The sequence below is a fragment of the Haliotis rubra genome, unplaced genomic scaffold (assembly GCF_003918875.1).
Source record: "Haliotis rubra isolate DU_JTF1 unplaced genomic scaffold, ASM391887v1 Scf338, whole genome shotgun sequence".
Taxonomy (NCBI): domain Eukaryota; kingdom Metazoa; phylum Mollusca; class Gastropoda; order Lepetellida; family Haliotidae; genus Haliotis; species Haliotis rubra.
This window is the reverse complement of record NW_025767011.1, coordinates 369,801-388,336: the sequence shown is the minus strand read 5'-3', so window position 1 is coordinate 388,336 and position 18,536 is coordinate 369,801. Positions and strand designations below refer to the sequence as shown.

General features: G+C 42.2%; 1 protein-coding gene across 1 annotated transcript; it reads left to right on the top strand.

The window, feature by feature from the left end:
- The first annotated feature begins 1,367 nt into the window (after positions 1-1,367).
- LOC124284486 (dopamine beta-hydroxylase-like) lies at positions 1,368-14,580 on the top strand. The gene is made up of 10 exons (XM_046720560.1): positions 1,368-1,433; positions 2,401-2,589; positions 3,330-3,465; positions 4,920-5,012; positions 6,158-6,355; positions 7,121-7,275; positions 8,721-8,964; positions 11,671-11,767; positions 12,499-12,781; positions 13,978-14,580. Exons 1-10 carry the CDS (start codon positions 1,368-1,370, stop codon positions 14,395-14,397), a joined length of 1,881 nt encoding a protein of 626 aa, XP_046576516.1. The 3' UTR covers positions 14,398-14,580.
- The last annotated feature ends 3,956 nt before the right edge of the window (positions 14,581-18,536 follow it).

Here is an 18,536-nt window from a genome sequence, read left to right as displayed (position 1 = left end):
AAGGTAAGAGGACCAAGTCGCGTTACTGTGCTCGTACATTCATAGAAAGTATTGCTAATTGTGTATTTCCATGGCACCATGCCCTTGCGTGCATAACGTACAGGCCTAGATTTTCGAAGCTCTCTTAGCGCTAAGATAGTCGTAAGTGCCATACATTAACATTAACTTACGACTATCTTGGCGCTAAGAGAGCTTCGAAAATCTAGGCCCTGATTCAGAGAACGTTCGTAACGTTACGACCTGTCGTAACTCTGTGGTTTATCATAGGCTTACGGATGTCGTAACGCTACGAACGTTTTGTAGATCGGGACGATGGATTCTTGGGTGCAATTCAATTGGAAGAAAGTGTCATTTATTTTAACACGCGTCTTACGTTCTTTGCTAATATACCGCAAGTGGGTGGATGAGTTTGGTTTAATTCTGCCTTGAACACTATCTCAGTTATACCATGGCTTATTTTTGCATACTGTTGATCACTGGATTGTTTGGTCCAAGTCGATTATTTGCAGAACGCCGCCTTGCACCTGGAATATTGCTGAGTGAGTTGTTACACAACAAACAAACAAATTTTAAATAGATATCATCATCATCATCATCATCATCATCATGAAAACATTTATATAGCGCCAATTCCAGTCCAAAAGTAGCTCAGTAGCGCATTCCGAACAGCTCAAGAAAGAAAAGTTAGACACTGTATGTTTTCTTAAAAAGATATGAGACGAAGGTCCTAAACGATTTAGGTCGTCGACATCAACCACTTCGGCAGAACCAAAGAGCTCGGCTGTGGTGCTTACGAATCCTAGTTTAATATTATATAACTGACTTTTCCCGTTGGATAGTAGGGATTAGTGTTTGGAATCGGAAACCAAACCCACTATCGATTATCGGAGGACTGGTGGTGAACGATTATCGATTATAATCGAAATATATACATTTGTAATGTAATCACCAATTTTAAGGTTTTTTTTATATCTAATACTGTCATGCAATGAAATGCACGCATGCAAGAAAGACACTGGAATTGTAATTAAACAATAAAAGTGGGCATATCTTTACGCTGTTGAGCGCATGTTTGTTCGTGAATATTCGTCAAATTTAATGGTTAGTTTACTGTATTTAAGTGCGTTATACTAAAACAACAAAATTCCGATTAATCGAAAATATGTTTTTAACAATCGATCATTATTTTTAATCCTTCTTTCGATCGATTTTCCATTATTTTCGATCATCGGAACCCACTAGTGGGGATAGTAACAGGATTTTGTTTGGAGATGAGACGTAATTTCACACATACTGTGGGTATTCTGAAGTAATGAACCGACTAACGAGCAACAGAAAAAAACATAGCTCAATAAGGTTGTGAAAAGATGAGATATCGAGTTGGGGCATGTGGGATGCAGATTGTCGTGTCTATGAGGGCGGATTGTGTTGGAGTAAGTGGGTTTTACGCTGCTTTTAATAATATTACAGCAATATTACGGCGGGGGTGACCAGAAATGGGCTTCACACATTCCATCCATGTGGGGAATCGATCCCGGGTCTTCGGCATGACAAGTGAACGCATGAACCACTAAGCTCACCCACCGCCCTTTCTTTTGTGAAAAAACCTGTTTTGAACACACAAAGCTATGGAATACTGTAAGGGACATTCTCGCGATCTCGCATTCTCGCGATCTCGACCTTTGGAAACAAGCTAAAAATGCCAAAAGTGCGAGAATGCAAAAGTGCGTCTAAAACGCGAGATCGCGAGAACGCGAGAAAATGAAATGTCGCATTCTCGCGATCTCGCGATTTCGTGTTTTTGTGGCCATATTTGACAAGTCGAGATTGCGAGAATGCGAGATTTGACAGCATGTACAAATGTCGCATTCTCGCGATCTCGACTTTTGACAAAATGTGCTATGTACCAAAAACACGAGAATGCGAGATCGCGAGAACGCGAGATATTGGCCAAATCTTGCGTCCTCGCGATCTCGCATTCTCGCACCATTGGCATTTTTAGCTTGTTTCCAAAGGTCGAGATCGCGAGAATGCGAAATCACGAGAATGTCCCTTACAGTATTCCATAGTAACATGTTTTTGCATGGATTATAAACAAAACAGCGTCCTGAACATAATTTAGAAGCAGGTCATGACTAAAATCATAAATTTGTGTATTGTGTGAGAAAATTAAACCTTTTTCTATCACAAAAGTTAATTTACGATATTATCCATAACACAATTTTCATATCGATAATCACTAATATTTTTTTATCGACGATATTTCCGATTATCGATCATTTTAGCCAGCCCCAGGTTAACTATAGTGAAACACATCTAGTGTAGTTACAGTGTTACAATAGCCTTACGTATATAAAACTGTCTCCTAATTCTATCAGATACAGCCTGTTGCTGATACAGCTGTTGTTGCTGCTGCTGCTAGAGTATAGCAACTGCTACCGTCACTACCAGGAACAGATACCGAACGGGGATCAGGTTCCTCATCCCTGTAAACCCAACTTCATATGGCGAGGAGTCGGGCATCTCAGTGCGCTGGGGGGCGGCGACAATAACCAGTTCGGCCTCGACTTTGCTAACAGCGGTCATAAGGTAGATATATTCGTTTCATTACTCTCTTGGATATTCCGGAGTAGCGCAGGGCCTTCTCGAAAGGATCCTAGCACAAGGATATCCTAACATTGTTCCTAGGATAGGCGTCCCGAACCCGAACCTGAACAAAATTTCCCATTTAATCCAAACTTTGGACATCATGATTTATGTGCAATCCCCTTTCAAGAATCCTGGATCCGCCCTTACAATGAATCATGGGAAATATCTAGGGGAATCCCCAGCTATAATGGAGGTTTTACTATCTTACCAACTGAAGAGCTCGCTATCCTTGCTAGGATCGGTAGCTCAAGTTTGGACAAGTTTCGAGAATAGGTCTTATCCTAACGGGAACACCTATGGCTGAAATATTGCCGATGCGATGTAAAATTTTAACTCACTCACTGATACTTTAGTTCCTTTGCCGTTTTGACGGCGCGACCCGTTTTATATCACCAAAAATATATCATTAATGTTTTACTTGTTCCAGTCTCGAGGCGGGGGGTAGCCTAGTGGTTAAATCATTGGCTCGTCACGCCGAAGACCCGGGTTCGAATCCCCACATGGGTACAATGTGTGAAGCCCATTTCTAGTGTTCCCCTGCCGTGATGTAGCTGGAATATTGCTAAAAGCGGCGTAAAACCAAACTCAGTCAGTCAGTCTAGTCTCGATATGGCAGACTTACTGCCAATATGGCGAAACATATTAACGCACAAACTGTAAAAGCAATTTGTCTTGGACAGTGGACAAAGACATTGTGTGAGCTGGACTCTGACGGCGATGGGAAGTCTAACGGTATGGAGCTTGGTGATCCCAGTTGTGAATGGACACCGTCCAGTGGTGTCTTCCCAGAGAGGACGACCCAGATAACTCACCCAGGTGAAGTCAAGCTAGATTGGTTGGTTGGTATGTTGTTTGACGCCGCACTCAGCAGTATTCCAGCTATATGGCGGCGGTCTGTAATCCAGTGATCTACGCAATTTGGATACAATGACATGTGTCAACCAAGTCAGAGAGACTGACCATCCGATCCCGTTAGTCGCCTTTCACAACAAGCATGGGTTTCTGAAGATCACTTCTTACCCGGATCTTCACGGGTCAGGTCAAGGTAGAAAGGAATCATAAGTTGTCTTTCTATGGTCAGTGTCTTATGTGCCTAAACCAAATGGCAGGCAATATTAGAACTTGTCAATGCGGCTTGTGAGCAGTTAGCCAAGTGGTTAATAACATAAACAACGATTCTCTCCGTCGGGGTACATGTGTGATGGCAAACACTAATCCAAGTTAGTTTGTTTGTTGTTTATTGTTATTATCTGTTCATCAGTTTTAGCTATATGGCGGCGGTCTGTAAATATTCGAATCTGGACCAGACAATCCGATGACTGATAGCATATGCATCTAAGCAACTGGGATACGATGATAAGTGTGAACCAGTTCAGCGAGCCTGACCACCAGCTAACCGGTCGTCGCCTCTTACGACAAGCATGGGTTGCTGAAAACCAATTCTAACCCGTATTAGTACGGGTAATAAGCTAAATGAGCTTTGTACAGGTAACAGTCTGAAAGTCGTTAACGGTACTCCGATGGTATCCGTGAATACCAGGAATCTATGGGACCGACCATTGTACGTTTTCAAAAATCTAAGATGTTTTGAGACCCCAGCACCTGTGACTATTTACAATTACAAGTGAGAGCAGGGTGGACCTTGTTCTTTTGTCCCTGAATTCTCCTTTGCAGCTGAACCCGATTACCTCTTACTTCTGTCACTTTCTGCTATTCTAAGAAATAAACATTAGCACTACGATTGCCCAATGTTGAGTGAGTATAGTTTTATGCCGCTCTTACTAATATTACAGCAATATCGCGGCGGGCAACACCAGAAACGAGCTTCACACTTTGTACTCATATGTGGGGAATCGAACCCGGGTCTTCGGCGTGACGAGTGAACGCTTTAACCATCAGGTTACTCCATCGCCCTGTCCTATGTTGAGGTACAGGCAATTCAATTACCTTAGCTATGCTAGGATCGCTTTGAACAGCATCACCCAGATCGCCACCAAATTTCCAATCAGGGTCTTCCGTTCTGGAAAGAAACATTTCCCAAGACGGAAGGCAAGACATGAAAGTATGCCGTGACATGAAAATATGCCATGACGAAAGAAATCAGACTGTTCGGCTTCACGTTTCAATCTCTTGACTAATTTCCAGCACTTCTACCAGAATATTTATGGTCTTCGTGTTGCACGTTCACAGATATTTTACCATGTACATTCGTGTCCATGTTGCTTAGATTATAAGGTCATCACATTCAACATGTTTGTTCGTTGTTTCAGGCGTATGTGATCCCCTTGACAGTCCGAAATGCGAGTCGAAGATCCTCAACTGCGACACAGAGGAGTTCATATGCCCCGCCATTAACGAACAACGTGAGATACATTCACTAGTCTAATTCAACTGGCGTGGATAAAGTTCCTCTGAATTAGGGCCACGGGCCCATGTACCATTTGAAACCTATATTCCGCCTAGAGGCGATCCTTGATGTGTCTTCAACCGCCTCCGTGGTGTAGTGGTTAGAGCGTCCGCCCGGAGAGCGGAAGGTCGCGGGTTCGATCCCCGACCGCGTCATACCAAAAGACGTTAAAATATGGTACTTGCTGGTCCCTGTCTGGCGCTCGGCATTAATGGGTACAACAAGGACTTGTCGGCTCGGAGTCAGTATAATGTGTCTGAGTGGGGTATTCATGCTTCACTGCAGCATGGTATCTCAGTGGGCTAGCACTATAAAACCAGCTAAAGTCTGGGCTAGTACAAGCAGCCGCACATACACATACACATGCATGCACGTCGTCATATGAGCGAATATTCTCAAGCACGACGTAAAACCAAATTTCACCTTTCAAAAGGCTTGCATTATCAAAGGAACACACCTAACCTATACACGAAGAAGGAAATTAAGCTCCTCCTGTATTTTTGCAATGATAAATTTTCAACAGGTGCATAAATCGTCTCTGGTGACCTCGGTGGCAAAACGTGAGTTTTCCTAGCCCGTATGATGCTTTGATTGGAATACATCTTGATTTTATGATGATAATTGCTCATTTAAAAAGAAAATACAACACTGATTTTCATACAAAACCATGTCTGTACAAGTATGGCACTGGAATGTTTAATGTTGAATTTATTGGTGAATGTAAACATTCACAATTTCATTTTGCGTGTCTTACACGATTCAAGGTCAATACCGAGTGTAACCTCCATGTGACTGTATGACAGCCAGCACTCTCCTCCTCATACCCCGTCAGCCTCCTGATCCTCTGAAGGGGCAGTCTACGCCATTCCTCGTGTAAAGCAGCTTCCAGTTGGTCCAGGTTCTGTACAGGAGGATCCTTTGTTGCACACGATGAACAATCGTATTCCAGATGTGCTCCAAAGGGTTAAGATCGGGGCTCTTTCAATCATGAGATATGCCAGGGGGTGCTTAACTAAGTTCTTTGTGTATACATGTATTTGTAAAAATGAAAATCTGACTTTATTCTTGAGGTCCCGACAGTATGACGCTCGTGTTTTACAGACGTACGCAACATTACACTGAGGTTCCCACGAACGTTAGTGCCTGCGGTTGAAACCTCCTATATGTGCATGACCTTTGACCTGGAGTTTCCGGAGGAGTTCCCTGCAGACCAGGAATACCACCTGATAGCAACACAGCCTGTGATTGACAACCCTAACGTGATGCATCACATCACAGTCACAGGATGCGTGGACACAGGTACTTGACCCAGCTGATGGAAAAATATTGTATTTTTCACTCTCTCCACGTATTGTCATCACATTCCAGTTGCGTAGATCGATGCTCATGCTGTTGATCCCAGGATTGTCTGGTTCAGATTCGATTATTTACAGACCGCCGCCATATAGCTGGAATATTGCTGAGTACGGCGTTAAACTAAACTCACTCTCTCCATGTATTTCCCAGTATGCAACGACGCTGCAATTTGCTCCATCCACAGATTGCCGGGTTAGAATTGATCTTCAACAACCCATACTTGTAAGAGGCTATTAACGGGATCCAACTTTGCTTGTCGTAAGACGGGATCGGGGTGGTCAGGCTCGCTGACTTGGTTGACACATGTCATCGGTTCCCAGTTGCGCAGATCGATGCTCATGCTGTTGATCACAGGACTGTCTGGTCTAGACTCGACTATTTTCAGACCGCCACCCTATAGCTGGAATATTGCTGAGTGCGGCGTAAAACTAAACTCACTCACTAAATATTAACGGGATCGGGTGGTCAGACTCGCTGACTTGGTTAATACATGTCATCGTATCCCAATTTCGTAGATCCATGCTCATGCTATTGATAACTGGATTGTCAGGTCCAGACTCGATTATTTACACACCACCGCCGTATAGCTGAAATATGGCTGAGTGCGGCGTTAAACAACAAACAATGATTAAACATTATCACCTGAGATGAAACACTGCATGTATGAACTCTCAACTCAATTGGTTCTGTTTTTTTTTTCCATTTCAGCCAGCAAGATACCAGAACCAAAGAACTGCTTCATGGCGCAAGGCGGCTGCAACATCAATATGGGTCTGTGGACGCTGGGGATGACTGGGGAGTGTATCTACCACGAAGCTGGGTTCAAGATAGGCGGGAAAGGGACTCACACAGTCATGATGCAGGTGAGTGAGTGAGTGAGTGAGTGAGTGAGTGAGTGAGTGAGGAGTGAGTGAGTGAGTGAGTGAGTGAGTGAGTGAGTGAGTGAATAAGTGAGTGAGTGAGTGAGTTTAGTTTTACCCCGCACTCAGCAATATTCCAGCTACATTGCGGCGGTCTGTGAATAATCGAGTCGGGACAGACAATCAAGTAATCAACAGCATTAACATGCGATGACATGTGTCAACCAAGTCAGCGAGCCTGACCATCCGTTAGTCGCCTCTTACGACAAGCATGGGTTGCTGAAGACCAATTCTAACCCGGATCTTCACGGGTCAAATGAGTGAGTGAATCAATACACCTACGATAGATATCACCATTCACGTCGTCTGCGCCAGATGCACAACGCCGAACAGGAATAACTGTCAAACCAGATTAGCGTCCCTTGCATAGAGTGAGCGAGTGAGTGAGTATGGTTTTAGGCCGCTTTTAGCAATACACAGAAATGACCTTCACAGATTGTGCCCATGTGGGGAATCGAACCTGGGTCTTAGGCGTGACGAGCGAACGCCTTAACCACCAGGCTACCCCACTGCCTCTTGCATAAAATTGTTGAAATAACTTTTAAAACCGACCCCGCTATTCCCAACTACATTTTGTCAACGTCTGAATGCTATCTGGCTTATTGTTTTGAGATTTTTCAATTAGGCCCAGATTCCTTTTGGCAACACTGCAATTGTGCATGTGCCGCCGTGCAATGTGCAAGCAAGGAGATATTTTTTCTGCACGAATGCATATGATAGTAATGTGTTGTTAGAAGAGTCAACACTTTGCTGACCTTCGTAAGAAGCAACTGATTAGATTCGGATCGCCAGCCGCATTGACATTGTTGACGTCCTATCATAACAGCCGGCGACCGTGGGACATAAGCCAGTCTTGATGATGATACGGACGAAATTCTCCATAGATGACCATATGTTTAAGCATGTAATGATGAAGCTGAAATACTGCATATTTGAGCAGCTGCTTGACCGATTAATGATAAGCGTAGATGAGCACCCGTTTGAACATTTAATGGTGAAGCTGAAATACTGCATATTTGAGCAGCTGCTTGACCGATTAATGATAAGCGTAGATGAGCACCCGTTTGAACATTTAATGGTGAAGCTGAAATGTTGCATGTTTGAGCAGCTGCTTGGACGTTTAACAAACACCTCAAGTGGTGTTTTGGGTTGTTCTTTTTGTTTGTTTGTTGTTGTTTTTACGTTTGACGTACGTGACGTGATGTTTCTGCATCTTTATTACCATTTAAATTTCCACGATTATACATACTCCTGTCTGAGGACATGTGGGGGGCTTACCAGGGCAGTTGAGCGTTGGTTTGGACGTTACATCATACGAACAAGTTGTATCGCTGAACGCGGCTCGAACATGCATGGACATGAATCATGGACAATCTACGTCTTCACAGTTCCACTGGACCAACCCTGAGCTGGTGACCGACTACTGGGACAGTTCCGGCATGATCCTGTACTACACCCCAAAACTCCGCAAATACAACGCTGGCTTCTTCTACACTGGCCAGACAAACCTGGAGATTCCTGCTGGACAGTCACGCGTCACTCTAAGGTCAACCTGCACCTCTGAATGCACACAGATGAACGTTGACAACAATGTCTACATCACCACTGGCCTCAACCATATGCACTACCTAGGTGAGATTCACTCTCCTACCCAGAGTTCCATGCGGCAAGCCAGCATAGTACCTCTGCCACAGGCCACAAAAATGTGACGATTCGTCACATCTTGCAATGTCCATTCGCTATAATGTACAGATTTCGTTTACTCTTTTATTTTTGACGAGTCTACACATCTAACTAAACATCTTTAATTGAATGGTTTAGTTTCACTGAGAAAATATCCAAAAACATGTAACACTATTTCGATTTGCGTAGCGATCCTTTGTTTACATAGGTTGTACGGCTCCACGTGCTGTCATCGAAGCTGATGGAGAGCAAACGATGCAGCCAGTTTGATATCTAAATATGTACTGTCATAGACCTTACTGTCGGAGTTGTGGAAGAATATATATGTAACAATGTAAAACATTATGAAGAGAGCGCCGATAAGCTTTCGTGAGTCCAGTCTCTTCTTATTATGAATATGCGCGTTTGATTACAAACAAGAGAAAAGTCCGGTCACGTGATATGCAAATTAGCCTGTGGCAGTGATGTTATGTTAGTCATCGCTGTGCCGGAGTGTGGGTGAGATTACGGGTGTAAATGGTGTAGATGGGAAACTGTAAGGGTTTGCCTGAATCTATTCATCCTCATCATCTGATCATCCTCATCATCCTCATTGGTTGGTTAGTGTCTTCTTTGGTGCCGCAGTTAGCAATATTCCAGCTGTATGGCGGCGGTCTGTAATTACTCGAGTCTGGACCAGGCAATCCAGTGATCAATAGGCATGAGCATCGTTCTACACAATTGGGATACGATGACATATGTTAACTAATGTATAATGCTGATGCTTTCAAAACTGCCCTCAAAACTCATCTGTTCAAACTCTCTTTTCCATAGACATTGTCTACAATCTTTTCTCTTCATAGCGCCATTGAGCAATATCTTTTGGAAATAGGCGCTCTATAAATCAATTATTATTATTATTATTAAGTCAGCGAGTCTGTCCACCCAATTCCGTCAATCGCCTGTTACGACAAGCATGGGTACTGAAGACCAATTCTAATCCTGATCTTTACTGAAGACCAATTCCAATCCTGATCTTCACGGGTCGGACATACTAGGGATATGTACCGTTTCGGATGTATTTCTTTCAATTCATAACCTTGGACAGGCACATTCGTGGTCATCGGCGTGGTCGTGTGTGGAAGAGAAAAAAAACAACAACGAAATAATCAAATCATCAATTTTATGTCAATGACTTTGATCTAGGTCATTTTATGGTCCCAAATGACCCGCGTTTAAGGTGAAGGTCACATTTAAGGTCTTTCGTAAAGTACCATTTTTATATTAAAGTTCGGAAATATACTCAGGCATTATGCATGCAGCAGTTATGTAATGCTGTAGTTCTGTACAAGAAGTGATGCACACATTAGTAGGTCACTGCGATCTACCTCCAGTGGGATACACAATTTTATGTTTTTGAATTAGGGTTGGTTGAAGTTTAGTTAATGTCATTTTGGGTTTAAATGGTGGACACACTTTAAATCACTAATCATATCATCGGTAGGGTTGGGTATCGTGGCATATTACGGGTTAGAATAGGTTCCCATAAACCTATTCTGGTTGTATGGGTGAGAGAGTTATATATGTTAGAGAAATACTTTTTTCACATGGATTTGGTAACGTCTGGATGTCTCAGACAGTTGGTGATGCAGCTTCGTTTGTAAATAGATTCAAGACTGTTGCAATCAATATGTTTTTTCAATCATGGAATTGTACATTGAATAACAGTTCACGATACCGTATTTACCAAGAGTTTAAAAGTCTGTTAACTCCAGACAAATATTTATCATGTATCTTGGACAAAAAGTTTCGAAATATTTTGATCAAATTTAGATTCGGGTTATTAAGGTTAAAGTATAATGAGGGAAGATGGTTACATGTTGAGGTTGCAGAACGTAATTGTCCATTGTGTAAGCTGGGTGTGGAAGATGAGCATCATTTTATTTTTATATGTACTGAATATAACTCCCATAGATTAAAATACTTGCCATATGTATATCAGAAACAACCAAACTACTATAAATTTAAGTCCCTGTTATCAACAAATAATGAAACACTTTTAAGAAATTTATGTAAATATATCTTTCATGTTTATAAAATCAGAGCAATCAAACTCCAATAAATTTTCTATAAACCACAAATTTTTCCATTATAAATGTTTATAAAGGTGTGTATATATGTTTATATTAAATATGATATTTATACTGACAAGAAATCTATTTGAACAAATAACACGTGTATTATTGATATGTATGCCCTTTAAAGTGTATCTATATTTGTAAACAAATGTATGTATGTTGTATATGGGCCTGTGGCCTACATACGGAATAAAAATACTTGACTTGACTTGACTTGAGTTACAATCTAACGTCACATCGGCAATATTTCAGCCATATCGTGTATGAAGTTACTCTGTGGATCGGATGTCCATGGGTCTGTGGTTTGGTAGGGTGTCACCGTATTAAGACATTGGATCGTTGCTCATAGTAGCAGTCACCGGATTGTCTGGTCCAGACCCTATTTTTTACAGACTACTCCCTTAAAGATCAAACAGATAGCCCCGAGTGCTTCATTAAAGACCCAATATCAAAACTATCAGCTACATGCGATTCCAAATAAAGATAAATATGTTATGACGCATTATGTTATGATTTTCTTTTTGTGTCTGTTGTCAAGGTTACCAGCAGAATGTGGAATTGTTCCGGGATGGTCAAAAGGTTCGGGATTTGACCAAGGACGACGTCTACAGCTACGATAACCCCATCATCCACGAGTAAGCATCTGAAATCCGACAAACGTACCAAAAGTTACTTACCCATGATGATCCGGAGTATTATGGGTCCCCAGCAGGCTTGTCGTAAGAGGCGACTAACGGGATCGTGTGGTCAGGCTCGAAAACTTGGTGGACACATGTCATCGTATCCCATTTATTTGATCGATGCCCATGATGTCTGTCGCAGGAAAATTGCAGAGTGTGACCTTAAAGAACAGGCTTACCAATATATGCATTGTTTGGACCAGACTCAGCCAGGAAGATCCAGGTTAGAATTGATCTTCAGCAACCAGTGCTTGTGAAAGGCGGTTAACGGCATTGGGTGGTCAGACTCGCTGACTTGTTTGACACATGTCATAGACAGTCTGGTTCAGACTCGATTATTTTCAGAATGCCTCCATTCAGCTGGAATATTGCTCAGTGCGGCGTAAAACTAAACTCACTCACTTAGATCAGACTCTATTGGTGACAGACCGTAGTCATATTTTCAGAATACTGCCTCGTGTTGCGTTAAACAACAAATACTCTTCTCATCGAACTTGTAAATGATGGGAGAAGTGGGGTAGCCCAGTGGTTAAAGCGTCGCTCGTCACGCCGAAGACCCGGGTTCGATTCTCCACATGGGTGCAACGTGAGAAGTCCATTTATGGTGTTCCCCACCGTGATATTGCTGGAACATTACTAAAAGCAGCGTATTACCATATTCACTCACTATAAATGATGCCTTGCAGGTTCGACCCTCCCGTCGAGCTCCTCCCCGGTGACAGACTGGAGACGACGTGCACCTACAGGTCTCTTTCAAGAACCAGAACCACCTTCTTTGGGGAAGGCACATACGATGAAATGTGCTACGGCATCTTCACCGTGTTTCCTATTGAGAACATGACAAGCCCTGCCTGTGTCACCTGGGGCTCCATTGACCAATGCAGTCTGGAGATAGGTTCTTTGAAAAAATGCAACCTCATGAAATTTCTGAATGTGTCCGATCCTGAAACAAATTCTATGAGGCGAATGGTAAGTAGATAATTTCTGCAACTGTTCACACGTGAGTAAAGATCGACAGTTTGATATATAAAGAGGGGGGTTGTTCTACCAACAAGTAGTTGTTCCCAAGAGGTCCCGAAAAACGCTGTTCCCGTTTTTTATTCGAGCAGTTCCTTGCACAGAAAACTGTAACCAGAATCAAAGTGCATCCACGTACTACGTGAAACTGTGCAAGCGTCCAGTCTGTACTACGTATGAAATATACGGTCTCCGCCACAACCATTACCATAAACACATGACATTGTATATTATGCCCATTATGAAGCCTTAGATACTTGTGGGTAAAGTTGAAAGCGCCGCAAACTAGATGCTGCTGATACTTGCCTCTGGGCAAATTGAGTCAATGGCTGGTGTTCAGTGTGCGAAATAGTTTCCAAACTTTTGCGAGCCAGTCCGTCTAGCTATGCCTTAAAGTTACTTGCCCACAGAATATTTCACTAGCCCGAAATTTGAATGTAGACACGGGTTTCATCATGACGCTGCTAATATGATGACCATTTTCATCAGGCCATAATCTTGCATGATTTAGAAATGTATTTTAACTTAACAAGTCGAAGAGGGTGATGTATTCACAAAATGACCCCATTAAAATTCACTAGCCAGTCGGGCCAGTGACTGTGGAGATTTACAGGCCCGATTGGATTTTTACTAGCCACGGGCTAGCGGGCCAGTGGTTATTTCGCACACTTCTGGTGCTACCTATAGGATAGGTGTGAGATTGCTTTTACGCCGCTTTAAGCAATATACCAGCAATATCACGGCGGTGACAGAAGAAATGAGCTTCACACATTGTACCCATGTGGGGAATCGAACCCTGGTCTTCGGCGTGACGAGCGAACGCTTTAACCACTGGGCTACCCCACCGCCGATTGAGGATAGGACACATTTACCCTTTTCGCGAACACCTGGTGTCGTCACAGTTTTTCAGCGGTCATTCATGTGATCAAAGTATAATCAAGACTCGGTTTTCATTGGGGGCGGTGGGGTAGCCTGGTGGTTAAAGCGTTCGCTCGTCACGCCGAAGACCTGGGTTCGTTCCTGACATGGGTACAATGTTTGATGCCCATTTCTGGTGTCCCCGCCGTGACATTACTGGAACATTGCTAAAAGAGGCGTAAAACGTAACTCACTCATTTACACTGACGTTTTATGTGTATTTTCACCAGGTCCTAGACAACTGCAACTTCTATGGAGCATGTCGTCCAGAATGTCCTCAAGCTTTAGCAAAGGTCAAGGAAGATCCTTGCCTGCAAGGGCGAATTGGGGGACTACATTCAGTGGTCACTCTCCTGGTCTCAGTCGGCAGAGGACATCAAGTTTGTGTCAGCACTCTCGTCATGCAGCTGTGCAACAAACCGACCGCTCGGCGTCAGCGACGACAAACTCAACAACGCCGGGGACTCATTTGGATTCTCCTCTTCAGTGATTGTTGCAACTCTGGTGGCCTACAGTATAGACGCAATGTAATGCACTGGTCGATCCTTCTTGAGATTATACACAGCAAGAAGAGATTTATTTTTTTAATTGTGTTTTCAGGAAACATTCCATATCCTGTTTCTCATCATGATTTTTGGATACATAAATAAACTTTTGCAGTGTATTAAGTTCAGTAATGTCTAAGAGGACAACCCATATATTGAATATATATGAACGTATCTACATAATGATAATAAGGACCAATGTAACACTGAGCGAGTCTATTCACTTGCGTAAAATACGAAGCTGTCTATCATTAATTGTCTGTTATTAAATACTATTTGCCTTCACGATTTCCAAGAGTTCATTTTCTTTACTTTCAGAGCAGTAGTTTAAAGACAAGATACAACACTAAGGTATATCATAGGTGACTATTAAACAAATAGAAAACGTATGAATTAAACGAGTCTCTTTTAATCGAAAAACATTGGTTGATTATTCAGCTGGAAAAATCCCGGACGTTCTCATTAATAATGTCTATTTTCATAATTTGTCAAAGTCCTTCCACTGATTGTACCAACGAAACTAGCAGTTTCAGTTTAAGTTTCGTATTTAGATCGATTATTCATTGGGATTAACAAATACTCTCCACGCTTCCTTTCCTTTAGGCCCTTGAAGATCCGGGGTAGAATTAGTCTTCAGCAACCCACGCTTGCCACTAAAGGCGACTATGCTTGTCGTAAGAGGCGACTAACGGGATCGGGTGGTCAGGCTCGCTGACACGGTTGACAATATGTCATCGGTTCCCAATTGCGCAGATCGATGCTCATGCTGTTGATCACTGGATTGTCTGGTCCACACTCGATTATTTACAGACCGCCGCCATATAGCTGGAATATTGCTGAGTGCGGCGTAAAACTAAACTCACTCACTACTCCTTTCCTTTAATTCGGACAATGCTCCAGAAGCTACAGCGTTTGACGTCTACAATTCACATTCATTCATTCATTCATTCGTTCATTCTGTTGATCAGTAGACTGTCTGGACTCGATTATTTACAGGCCGCCGCTGGCGCCATCTAGTTGGAATATTTCTGACTATCAAACATGTTAAATTACCACACGTCTTGGCAGAACACGAACATGAAACGTGTCATAGCATTACCACAGTCATGCCTCGTTTCTGATGTAAGATGGTGGCAATGTTGCACAGCCAGAGATCACTCAGACACATACCAAAGCGACAGCCTTTGATGACATGTATTCATAATGGAGATCATACATGGAAAATTAAATTACATGGAAGTACTGATAGGTTTGGACAGGTTTTTCCCCAGTCCCGTCCTGTTTCTTGTGTATGTTATTGGCGATGCCACATCACTAACGGAACTGTTTCTTTTTTCGGAAAACATTTTACATACCTCTTGGTAAAATAATACACTACGTTGTGTGTGGTTTAATATGATTGCAGTCTGTACATAATCGAGTCAGGACTGTCCAGTGATCAACATCATGAGCATCGATCTCTGCAGATGAGATACGATGCCATGTGTCAACCAAGCCTTTATAGTGAGTGAGTGCGTGAGTTTGGTTTTACGCCGCTTTTAGCAATATTCCAGCAATATCATGGCGGGGAACACCAGAAATGAGCTTCACACAATGTACCCTTGTGGGGTTTCGAACCCGGGTCTTCGGCGTGACGAGCGAACGCTTTAACCACTAGGCTACCCCATCGCCCCCAAGCCTTTAGGGGTGACTAACGGGATCGGGTGGTCAGACTCGGTTTCCTGGTTGCCACATGTCATCGTATCTCACTCAGCAACATTCCTGGTATATGGCGGTGATCTGTAAATAATCGAGTCTGGACCAGACAATCCAGTGACCAACAGCATGAACATTGATCTACTCAAATGGGATACGATGACATGTGTCAACCAAGTCAGCGAGCCTGACCACCCGATCCCGTTATTCGCTCCTAATGACAAGCATGGGTTGACGACCAGTTGTAATTCAGATCGTCACGGGTTATATTACTTTGCGTAACGCGTGTCAAATACGCGTTTCAGAATTGTGAGGCAAGAACTGGGATGGATATATAATCTGAGGTGACAGGCCGGGAAAGCCACATTTCAAAAATGACTATTGTCGGGAAGGCCACATTTCAATTACATGGCTGTAGCCGGTAAAGCCACTTTTCCAATAGATTAATTAATTAATAGTGTACCGTAACCGGTAAAAGAGTGTCCCCATGTATAATATTGTTTTCACAAGAAACGAATAATCTTTCCAACTCACAAACGCGGTGTTTAGCTTCTTCACAGAGAGTTCATTACTCAAAATGGAACCACCTCCGGTGGTACATGAGTACATAATGCAGAATATACAAAGCATGCAAGAACGTGACAGGGAATATACGCAGTGATTACTGAAAACTAGAACATATACATAAATTTTGACAACTTTAGATAGGTGTTTGATTGTTGAAATTTTAGTACTTGACATCAATCTTTTATATGTGGAGAGATTAGGGAAGGAACAAGAGCTATCTTCTAGGTTAGTGATGCGTTGTTGGCTAAAATATAAACATCTAAAGATATAATGGAATTCATCCCCAGTTAACTGCGGTTCCAAAGGTTACAAAGGTTACATCCTCTTTCTTTTCTTGCGAGATTCGTCCATCTCCCACTTTCTGTTGGCAATTTATGGTTAGATGTTTTAAAACATCGAATAGGTTTCCAAATATTTTCAGATAGCAGTAAGTATTTGTCGAGTGAAGGTGAGTATTTAAAAATCTTATAATATTGTCCTTTAGATGAATTATTCATTTCACTGGTCCACGATTGTGAAAACTGGTCTTTCAGGATTTATTCAGATTGTGATATGCTCCAGGATTGGGTATAATGAATGGGGTTTACAAATACATCCGGTAAGCCGCATTTACAAAATATGTGTTTCACATGATTTAGCCAGGAAGCATCATCCATGTTATAATCTAGAATGAAAGCTGCTAATTTGTTGTTTGGATGGGAAAATTAATCGTTTAGAGGTTTGGAGCTGAACAGGTTGTCTTCCAAGTTCTCCATAAACCATAAAGTTCGGGGTGTTATATCTAAGACCGGTGTCCAATTTAATGAATTTAAGATGAACACGTTCCATTATGTGATATTATTATATGTAATAAACCTATAAATATATCATCTTGTGCTAATTATAGAAACAAAACCTGTTGTCATCTGAATGAAATTATGAGGAAACATGTCTTGTTTTGTTAACGCAACTATTGCCGGGAGAGCCGCATCAATTTAGGCTATCTGTTTCGGAAAGGTGGCTTTCCGGGCTGTAACCTAATCTGAAANTTTGTTGTTTCGAAAATAAGAGAAACAGAGAGAAACAGAGAGATACAAGTTTTCTGATGAATTTTAAATTTCTTTCGTGCTTACCCTCTATGCAAAGAGCAGTGGTTTCATCAACGCGCATGAAAAAATAACACACGTTTGATCAGTTTGCAATGTTTACGTATTTCACAATACTGCGTTGTATATTTTGGGGTTTTCTGATCCGACTAACCGTCAATACAGGTACATAAATTCAGTTTACATTCTTTTTTTCAGCAATTCCTACATGTAGCTGATAATTATGTTTGTCAGTTAAACACTCACACCTATTTTCTATTCCTGACCCCGACAAGTGGTCTATACAGGTACAATGAGCCGTACATATTTGCCCAACTACTATTCAATGCTTCGTGGGTACTCGTACCGATGTGCTTGGTTTTGTCACAAAGTGAACGCTGTGCAATTTTAACGTTCCTGTTAGAGTACATTTCACTCAGATTATTTGCTCACGCATTACCGACACCATATTTGCATAGACGAGTAAGTGGATGTCACTTGTCATACCTTTCGACCCGCAGAGTGAGTTTTTAGAATCTTTTGGGCTAATAATTATTGTCGATGCACTTCTTTATCATTTTTAACTTGCACAAAGGATTTTGATCTTAAGGCCTACAATGCACTTCTATTTATTTATTGTCGATGCAACCTATATTGACGATGCACTTCTCATTTTTACTTGCACAAAGGGGGATTTGTGACGATCTTAAGGCCTAACATTTTCCATCAGCAGAAGGGGTTTGGGGAATCTTTAGGTCTATATTGACGATGCACTTCTATCAGCAGAAGGGGTTGGGGAATCTTAAGGCCTAACCTATATTGACGATGCACTTCTATTTCATTTTCCACCAGCAGAAGGGGTTTGGGGAATCTTAAGGTCTAACCTATATTGACGATGCACTTCTACCGGGGTATTTC

What these genes read in the sequence shown, in the direction of transcription:
- LOC124284486 (XM_046720560.1), top strand. Translation starts at nt 1,368, where the DNA reads ATGAGATATCGAGTTGGGGCATGTGGGATGCAGATTGTCGTGTCTATG. An exon ending in CTCACACAGTCATGATGCAG is followed by an intron (nt 7,276 to 8,720) that starts GTGAGTGAGTGA and finishes ACGTCTTCACAG; the next exon opens with TTCCACTGGACCAACCCTGA. An exon ending in CAACCATATGCACTACCTAG is followed by an intron (nt 8,965 to 11,670) that starts GTGAGATTCACT and finishes TCTGTTGTCAAG; the next exon opens with GTTACCAGCAGAATGTGGAA.